Here is a 10373-nt window from a genome sequence, read left to right on the forward strand (position 1 = left end):
AAGATGAGAAGGGCAAAATGAGATGAGAGAGAGTGAGTAGGGATGTTTCTGGGTTAGGCGGTGTTGGATTGAGTGGAAGGTGCCGGTTTCTAGGTTGTAGAGAGAGAGAGAGAGTGAGAGATAGACAGAAAATAAAAGAGAGATAAAGCGTTAGGTGGTTTATGGGTTGTAATTGTAGAGAGAGATGAGACAGAAAATAAAAGAGAGATAAAGGGTTAGGTGGTTTATGGGTTGTAATTGTAGAGAGAGAGAGAGAGTTCTTCTGTCTTTAGAAAGCAAAAGCACCCGTGACCCATCCCATTCCCATGTGTTTGATAAGACTTTTGTCAGCACGCCACAAACTTAAATCATTTTAATAATATAATAATAGCCAATTGCACATTCCAACATATATATATATATATATATCTCCTAATTAATAAAATTTTATTTCTCAACTAAAACATGATAACAGGACAAATTAGTCTTCTATCACATAAAATGTAGTTTTATATATCCAAATTTTGCTGTTTTTTATTAAAGCATCACTTATAGAAGATGTTAAAATACATCCAATATTAAAAAAAAAAACCTCTCACTCCCCCACGTTCTTACTCTCTTTCTCTCTCCTTCTTATTTTCTAAAAAAATATGTTTATACAGACAAAGTATGTAAGCAAATGATATATATAAAATATTTAGTAAAATTTGATTCGAGACTAGAATACGGATTATTTCAAAGTGTGAGACCAAATCCCATACCAAACAATTCAGGTTCGATTCCAATACCAAAATTTTCGAGATTTTTTGTTCTGTATTTTTTCGGTTCAGTTTTAATATGATTTGAAATTTTCGGTATTTTTTTCCAACTTTCATTTCATGAAAATCCTTCACCAAAAGGACTAATTTAATGATGTGACTTTGTATGTATACGATTGAGACCGGCGTAATCTATACGGACCAAGTCTACCTTGATAATGCGACCGAGAGAAAAAGGTTGGGCTGAATAATAACTTTATTGTTCCAGTCAAGCCTGAACTAGATCCAACCTACCCCTGGATAAAAAGAGGAGAACAGACTTGTTGGGCAGCCCAAAAATGTATCCAATCAACATCTTTAAAGGAGATGTCAAAATGTACACATCAGTTATAATATTAAAAAAAAAATCACACTAATATTCTCCAACTGAAATGTCAAATCTTATGTGGCGATAACATGGATTGCAGCAAAAGAGGTAGCTGTTAAATTTGACAACATCTTCAAATATTTTTTTATTAATTATTAAACGTATTTTATTAATTTTTAATTAGTTTAATCATTTATTACAATTAATGTTGAGTTAACCAATGCAATTATCTTACTTTTTTTTCTTCTTTTCAATTAAGGAAGGTAAACAAATTACTGATTAAATTATAAATATCCTTTATTAAATTTTAATTAGTTTAATAATTTATTTTATAAATTAATAATTTAATTTTACATATCAGTTAGTTAGAGAACAAGATTTTAAAAAATATCAAAATACCACGTAAATGGTCAAAATTTAAATTATATGTTCAAAATTTACCATTCTTTTTAAAAATGGTCGTACTTGCATCAACTTCTCGAAGCTGGTGGGACGCACACTTTCTTGGGATACTCAACCAACGACTAAGTGCACTTTGTGTTGAGGTAGGCAAGAATCTGTGCCAACTTTCTCGCGGTTTGTGTATATGAATTTCATTCGCGAATTATGTAACACTGTAATGGTGTTATGGTGGGACTCTCAAAGGCTCACTGCTCACAGTTGGTGGTGATTTTTTTTTTTTTAAATTCTTTATAACATGATAATTTAACGTTAATTTATGTACCAATATTATAAATGATTGTGAAAAAACATAAGGTGTTATAGAGTTCATATAGAGTCCCACTTTTTAAATGGTCTCTCCAACATTTCTCTTGTTAATATAATGGTATGAACTTGATTTGTAATAATGGTATAACATTGTTATAGTAATGATTTTAACTTTTTATATAATTGGCCAATTAGTACTACGGTCTAGTGGTATTCCTCTTTACTTGTAAGTGAGATACCTTAGATACGATTCTCGCTAAAGATGAATTTGAACCATATTATCGCTAGCCTATTGTGAGGCTTAACCCACTTCCCTACCTAGCAGGTTTAACCCATTCCCCCACCTCCTTCATATACAATCGATGCATTACAGTAAAGAATGAATGCGTTTTTATTCAACTCAAAGTTTCATGCTTAGTATACCAAGTTTCATCTATTTTCAAATATCAAACTCATAATGACAAATTCTAATGAGACTCTTTTAAAGTGAAACTTTTTATGGACTCTTTATCACCTTACTGTTTAACATCAATTTTCGTGCCAATCTTATAAAACATTGTGGCAAAAACATGATATGACAGAAAATCCATAGAAAATCCAACTTTTGAGAGAGTCTCCTAAACATTTTTCACTCAAAATTTCCAAATCATGGAAGGCCTTATAAGCTCAACTAAAAAGACTGGCAATACCCAAACGCACAAACGAAAACATACAATGCTAGCAACCTTCTCATTTTAATTTCTCATCTCTGTAAGTGTTATATGATATCCAAATCTTCTATTTTCCAAATTACTTTTTAAAAGTATTTTCTACAAAAAGAAGTAACTAAATTCAAATTCAATTAATCATCTCCCTATTATTATATAATAACTAGACCCATCTCAATATTTTAGTTTCTCACTCACAATATAATCTCATCTTTCACAAAAAATTAAAAAATTTAAGTGCTATTTTTCCATCCACTATTATTCCTAAAATAACCTCTAATATATATCTAAATTATTTTGTTAGAATAATAAATATTAGAGTGCTGATAAGCCTACCGTTAAGGCCTTCCTTCCCGATTTTTATTTCAGTTAATATTTCAAATTTTGGTCAGTTCCTATATCTCTAACTGATTGCAACTCTTCTTTCCCTCTCCACCACCAACGCAACCCCCTTCCAAATCCCACGACTAAGCCTCATACCGAATCCCAAAATCTCATCCTCATGTCCCATTTCCAAATTCGCAATAATCCGATTCCACTCGTCCAAACCCAATTTCTTCTTCTGGTCTCTCATTTCATTTTTCAAAGATTTAGATAATTATTTTATTAGTAAAATGTTGTGAATAACTCTTATATGTGATTAAACTAGAAAAGTAGAAAATGAAGAAAATGTTTTTTTTCTTTTTGGAAACAATGAAGAAAATGTTTATTTAAAAGAATTGAGACAGTTGCAGTGAAATGGTGAATAGACAAAAGATTTTTTTTTCTTTCTTTTTTTGCTTTAGTCCTTAAATATTATTTTACACGAGGTAAATTGATATTAATTTATTTATTAAAATGTGGGTAAAAAGAATAGACAAGGGTGAGTTTATGAGCATTTTATAATAAATAGGCCATTACTTCCTTTCTTTTTCAGCATTATAACTAAATAATAATTAAACACTAAAAAGCGTTAACTTTGTTAATCGGAACATTTTAACAATTTCTAACATAGTAGATGATGCTTTAAAAAATGGTCATACTTTTGCACTCTGGTGCAGATTCTGTCTCATTGTTCCCCTTCTTTCTTAACAACTAACAATTTGACTCACTAATAATATCGTTTGTAAAAAACATAAAATTTCTAGCATGGTTAATTTGTTGTAGTTAATCATTAACAAAGATGTAAGAATAAACGGTTCTGATCATAAACTAAAATCGTAAAAAGAAAAAAAAAAAAAAAACGTCATTAAAAATAGTCCAAATCAAGGATTGCTAACATCCACATTCATAGCTGACTTTCGTACCCCTTTTGGACTCGCACACCCCTCTTTAAAAGTTCTTAGAGGGATACGTGGAATGTGTTTATCCTTTTCCTTCGACGTATTTCGAGTCCTAACACGACTCAGTCATCGGTCATGTTCCTGCAGCGTACATTTATTTCCAGCATGTTCAGTCAATTCATGCTGATCCAGAAAAAGAAGAAAAACACCATGACGCTGCATTGTTTTTCAGAAAGTACACATGCAGAAGTCAATTGAATCCTTGGAGATGTTAACTGCTCCTTATCCTGTCCTTAATTTTCAATTTGATTTACCAACTTGGCGACTACCATACTCTTGTTTAACCACCCTTGACCCGGACCAACATTTTTTTCCTCCTTTGGAGGGGGAGAGTTGGTGAAGAACCAAAAGAGGAAAGTACCCCAAAATTATAGCGGAATATGCCACTGTGATCGTATTTTATAAGAAAGTTAAAACACATAGCAATGTATATATGAGTAGTTTAGAATACCGTTACAATAACATCCCCATTGTACATATTTGGGAGATGATAATCTCACAACAGTTTTTCTCCTACACCTCTCTTTACTTCTAAGCACCTGATTTGATAAAAACATGATTAAACAGAAATGCGTAGAAAGACATCGGGCGTATAGCCATCATTTCCCTATGAGCTAACAAAATTCCGTGTCAAATTTCCAAATAATGCAAATTGACTATCATGCACTGACATTAGTGAAGTTTTCCCACCATTTTTTTTCTTGACGTCACCTAAATAAATATTATAAATTAAACAACAAAATAAATCCTAACAACTCACTTCTTCTAACAAATGGCAATATACTCCAAATAACTTGATGAGCTAAAGCAGTCAAGTCAGGCGACCAACACCACCAATTATTTCTTTCACCACTTGTTTAAAGAAACTAGTGTCAGGAAAAAAGGAGAATGACAAAAAACAAAAAGATCTAATTCTAAACCAAACACCATCTCAAATTCATCTAAAAAATTCTCACATCCAATTGTACCAATGATCCAAAGTTTCTTGTTACTCAAACATTACTTGATCAATACCGCAAACATGAAAGGAAAGCACATACAATCATCTGAGTAAACTCTATTAAACAAAAGGCACGTAAGTAATTCACAGACCCTGACGTAGCCAAGTTGACTAAAGTTCTCTCTACTCAAATTCGAATCCTCCTCCCGTAGTTTAATTAGAATACCACTCGACATGCAATCAATTTGGATGATTGGGAACTGTCATCTGTGAACTCCCTATTGTCTCCATAATCCTAAAGTGTCTCTAAACAACTTAACTAAGAACTATGGCACTATATTATTCTTCATATATGAGCATATCCTTGTATAAACAAGATGTTTCTCGTGGATTAAAGAAGAATCAATTATGTAAACAGTTCTCTTAGACCAAACAGGAAGTCTCTACACACTGTCAAATCTGTCGATCGTCCCATCAAATCATACAGCCCTAAACCCTAAAACCTGGCAAGCATAAAGGCCACGATACCAACCTGCTATCAAGTTATCTCCCATCCAAATAAACCTCAATGATATTCCTGTCGGAGCATGCACTTAACTGGAAACTCGACTTTCAATAATTATCCATGAAACGACATTTTTGGGAAGATGCAGATGACAATATGCAGAAGATCAACGGTTGGCATACATTACTGAATTTAACGGTGCATACACGCTTATGAATTCATAATCCATGGGACGTTATTGAGTGAACCGGAGACACTAAAGCAATGCATAGAAAGACTCTTGGAAAGCTTACCAATAACGAAGAATTTTCACAAACGATTTGCAATGGAAATTTCAATAGCTCCAAACCCCTCCATCTTCTTGACTATTTCTTCTTCTTTCCCCCTACAGATAATTAAACGAAAGATCGAACGAACAAAATACATTCATATGATCCACCGGTTTCGAAACAAAGCTCTACTGATAAACAAAAAGTAAATAAAACCTAACAACAAAACTACAGACTTGAGATTTAACAAGCAAAAGATATAAACAAAATAGACCTCCTACCTTTGCTTGCTGTGCCTATAAAAGCTGCCAAAACATATTTTTGCACAAAACCAAAAAACAAGTCAGTGATCACACCAAATCTCTCTTTTTCTTTCTCACTCTCTCACTCTAAATCTTTGTTGTCTCAGTAAGATGGAGGTCTCGTAGGGGGAGGACCCCAGAAAACATCATGAGGGATCTGACCGCCATTCGCAAGTAAATTCGGAGGCAGATTGTAAACAGCCATTGCACTAGCATTCTCACCAACACCTCGAGATCCCGAATTCACACCTGATTGCTGCTGTTCCTGCGGTATCTGCATTCCTCCTTCTCCGCCTTGCTCTTCCTCGAGTGGCAGCCTCTCATATGTTGCATTTGTGAACGTAGCTGCAATAACAATCACCGGACCAGAAGCCACCAATGCTCCCATCACGGTGCCTCCCACCACCTGCCCCTGGCCGCCCGCCAAGTACACGGTCAGTCCTGTCGCGCCAGGCGGTGATGGGGCAGGTAGGAACGCCCCTGACAACGATAGAATCTCAAACCTTCCGTGCAATGTAATCACTCCAGTTGGCGCTGCTGGTTGCCGAAGAGTTACATTAGCGACAATGCCGCTGCCGCTCAGGACAGAGACGCCTCTATGCCGTCTTTGAGAAAAGGTGGCAATGCTGTCTACAATGTCGCTGCCGCTGCTGATTTCCAAGACGTGGCTTCGGAGAGCGTTGGGGCTCTCTTTAGTGATGACAACGGGCGGTTTGGGCTTGTTTTTGGAACCAGGGGGGCGGCCACGCGGCCTCCGGTTGCTACTTCCTGGCTCGAGGCTGTCATGGCTGCCGCTACCGGTGTTAGGGCCTTGATCATCGCCTTCCAGGTCATTATTGTCCCGACCATCTTCGTGGTGCTTGTTGTTCTGCTTGTGAGGGCTGGTGCTGCTGTTGGTGGGAGTAGTGGTGGTGTTGTCTTGCTCGTCGAGTTGTTCCTCGGTGTTTCTGAGGTGGAGAGACGGCGGAGTCGAGGAGATTGAATCCACATGACCTCCTCCGCCCATGGAAACATTTCCAGCCCACCATCGATTCGCCATGGCCTTATAATTAAATCTTGGGAAAATATATAATAAAAAAACCTAGAAAACAAAATCCAAATCCGAGCAAGAAAGGAAACAAATCCAAATCCAAGCTCTTGCTTTTACACTCTTTCTGTTTTTGGATGCATAACGACAACCACGGTTGAACCACCTATCTAGCTAATTAAGGAAGGTAAAGATAAAATCTTTATCTTCTCTCTTTAATATTGCACCTCTCTCTCTCTCTCTCTCTCTTCTTCTTCTTTGTTTGCTTGCTTGCAGGAGCAGATTGAAAGATCTCTCTCCAATAAGCAATATAAAAACAATCTCCAAATCCAACAGATAGAATCCAAAAACCTTATCCCTTTTCACAAAACCCACCTAAACCCAATCTCCTTTTTATTACTTGAAAACCCTAAAAGCTAAAAACCCAGAAATATTAGATCCAACAAACCCCATTTAGAATCCAACAACCCTAACCCTACTTGTTCAAAAACCAAATCCAACCTCAACAATCTTCATAACCCACCACCCAAAATACCCAACGATTCACATATTTGAGCTCACAACAGTAAAATATATATATATATGTATATTTTTGGGTACCCACAAAGTGCATCCCTTGTGTTCTTCTCTGATAAGCTTTTTGAGTTTGAGCAGCTTCTAGCTTTTCTTCTTTCTTCCTTGGAGCTTGGTTTGCTTTGCCCTCTCTCAAGTCTAATCAATGGGAAATCTTGGGTTGGCCAGTACGAGCAAACTAACCCAAAGATTTTGTTTCTGTGGTTGGGGCCTCTTCTCCTCTGTATTTTCAGTTTTATCTCTCCTCTTTTCTTTCTCGTTCTCTCTCTCTCTCTATTTCTACTGCAAGACTGCACCTTTTTACCACTTTGGGGGCTGCGGGGGGGTGTACGTTAAGGGTCCCAACGCTCCCTGGCGTACGATAACATATCTTTAAACTTGTAAAAACAAAAACAAAACAAAAACAAAATAAAAACAAAACAAAAACAAAATAAAAACAAAACAAAAAAATTATGAGGGAAAAAGAAAAAGGCGGTTTTGCAGAGTACCTGGTTTTTTCTTGTCCCTCCGGTTTTGCCTTTACAAGTTCCGAGCTTCCAAGTTGAGTGAGATTTTAATCCTCTACAGTCATCACCAACTGGACTCTCCAACCGCAGCCAACCACCAGGAAGAAAAAACGCACCTTTGTATATCGAAATTACCGTTGTGCCCTCATGAGGTGACGTGCGGGAATTTGATTTGACGTTGAGAAAGCAGGGATGGTGGAAAGGTGCAGGGCAAGTGTGCAAGCCAAGGTTAAGAATTGGAGTTTATCTCTCCTTTTTTGAGTTTATACAGACGGAGAAGAGAGAGAGAGAGAGAGAGAAGGAGTGTGGGGGTAACGTGCGCTTGGAGTAGTGGGAAGTCGTCATTGTCTGCGAGTCGCGACACGGTATCGAATGCCAATGTCTGAAAACATCACCGCCAGAAACCGCGACCGATGACCCATACTTAATGCCGTCTCCAGTCATGTAGGAAGCTTAGAGAATACGGAAAAGAGGATCCTCGCCGGATCCTTATCTTACGGATTCTAAGAGTTTCATGATCTCATCCGTTGATTGTATATTGTACGATCTATTTTTGTTAAATATTATTTATATTTAATTTTAAATTTTAAATTTTAAAATAATTTATGATCGCACGATATATGATGAACGGATGAGACCACGAAATCCTTAGAAAAAGATCCGGTGAGGATCCTTTCCCAAAGAATACCGAACACCAGTTTTATCCACCTCCAATCATACCAGCCTAAATTTTTCCAATCTCACGTAAAATGAAGATGTTGAAGCTCGTCGATACCTAATAAGAAATGTCAAATGATGACAGTTCGGTTAATGTAACAATTTAATGTTTTATGTCAAATTTTATGTTTTTTTAATTAAATTGTTAAATATTATTTTATTATTAATGTAAATCTTAATGGTTGTTTTTACTTAAAAAATTGTTGAAAGGTTAATAGAATAAAGGACTTACTATTAATTAGTGAAAAATAAATTTCACGTTGATGTTAAAGACAATCAACAGTCGATAGGCTTAAGGGCTTTATGCATTTAGCCTTAAACTAAATTTAGCTCTGGTTTTTTAAGGCCATCTCTAAGTTAAATCGAGAAAGGGATCATCTTCAGATTCATTTCATATAATCCTTCTTAGTAAATAATTTGGACTTTTGAAATTTGATACAACGGTTACAAACAAGGATCCACTTTAAAAGTTATAATAACTTTAGTTGTTTAATCAAATTTTAAGGACCCGGATTGTTTGATGAGGAGGATTAGGTGGAATGGATCTGGAGATGATCCCTTTCCGTTATATCGAGCCTTTAGCTATTTTTTAGTTTTTTTTTTTAATTAATATTTTAAATAATATTGTAGAATTAAATTTGTTTATCTCCCGCCATGTAGAGTCAAATTTTGTTATTTGGCTTGTGATACACATGTTGGGGCTGTTGAGGAGCTTGGAAACCTGGTATACATGGTCTGTACTTGAATAACCTTTTATTTATTTATTTATTTAACAAACGATATTATTTATAGTAGAGTAAGAGAGTGAGTTAATCATTACAATGGATTAGCCATAATAATATGATTCAAATTCTCCTTTAGCGAGAAACAAACATAAAACCTCACTTACAAGTGAAGAATACTACTAGAAAAATAGTACTAAGTGGCTATTCTTGACTAAACTTAGCCCTAATTCTTTTTAACAAATTCATGTTGGCACTGCTGCAGGGACAAAGCCAGAGATTTGTATGAGCGGGGGTATCCTCAAATAACAAAGTCACAATTAAAAATCTCAAGAATTTATTGAACAAAACATTAATATATTAATCCATAAAGTTTTTCATACAATATATTACAATATTCCTCGAATTGTTTTCATGTTTTGAAAGCGTTGTATAACAAATCATTACCATACCATTAAATATCTCTTTATATAAAAATAATTATGTTATCATTCATCCATTGATCTCTAAATTAGAATGCTAAATTCTAAATTGAAATGCCAAAAACAAATTAATGAAGTAAAGTCGTATAGAATACCTTGTGGAGTAAAATTCTTGTGTTGAATTTTAATAATTGATTACTTGAACACCAACTATCTATAACAGTCCAAATTCAATTGAGTTTAGGTTGAATGAAAGGGGAGGAAAAATCTGAAGAGGTTGATGACTGGAATTGTTTTGTTGTACGTGGTGTAATGAGTTTTGTGTGGATTAACGACCTAGGGTTAGAAAAACGGGGAGGCACAATTAAATTAATTGTTAATTAAATTGTCATCAGGCAGGGCATTTGAAATCCAAAAACGGTAGACTAGTTTAGCTGCCTACCAATTTTTTTAATTATAATTTAATTAGAGCTGGTTATTGAGAATTGAAACCCAACTGTACATTTTTTTTAAATGAGTGGGGGCTGCTGGAGACAAATTTTGCAAATT

At 35.3% G+C, this 10373-nt stretch overlaps 1 protein-coding gene across 2 annotated transcripts; it reads right to left on the reverse strand.

Annotated features, from left to right (window-relative positions):
* Positions 1 to 5618: 5618 nt before the first annotated feature.
* LOC137735108 (AT-hook motif nuclear-localized protein 15) lies at positions 5619 to 8198 on the reverse strand. 2 transcript variants are annotated; one of them, XR_015964091.1, is made up of 2 exons: positions 5837 to 7825; positions 5619 to 5671 (listed from the first exon to the last, which is right to left on the reverse strand). XR_015964091.1 is itself a non-coding variant. In XM_068474485.2 (2 exons), the coding sequence occupies exon 2, from the start codon at positions 6894 to 6896 to the stop codon at positions 5961 to 5963; it is 936 nt and encodes a 311-aa protein (XP_068330586.1). In that variant the 5' UTR covers positions 6897 to 7808; positions 7946 to 8198; the 3' UTR covers positions 5619 to 5960. The 2 variants fall into 2 exon arrangements, 1 of the variants encoding a protein (XP_068330586.1); XM_068474485.2 differs by adding an exon at positions 7946 to 8198 and having other exon boundaries at positions 5619 to 7808.
* Positions 8199 to 10373: the final 2175 nt, after the last annotated feature.

The sequence above is a fragment of the Pyrus communis genome, chromosome 7 (genome assembly GCF_041283825.1).
Source record: "Pyrus communis isolate YQ-2024b chromosome 7, ASM4128382v1, whole genome shotgun sequence".
Lineage (NCBI taxonomy): Eukaryota > Viridiplantae > Streptophyta > Magnoliopsida > Rosales > Rosaceae > Pyrus > Pyrus communis.

What these genes read in the sequence shown, in the direction of transcription:
- LOC137735108 (XM_068474485.2), bottom strand. Translation starts at nt 6,896, where the DNA reads ATGGCGAATCGATGGTGGGCTGGAAATGTTTCCATGGGCGGAGGAGGT.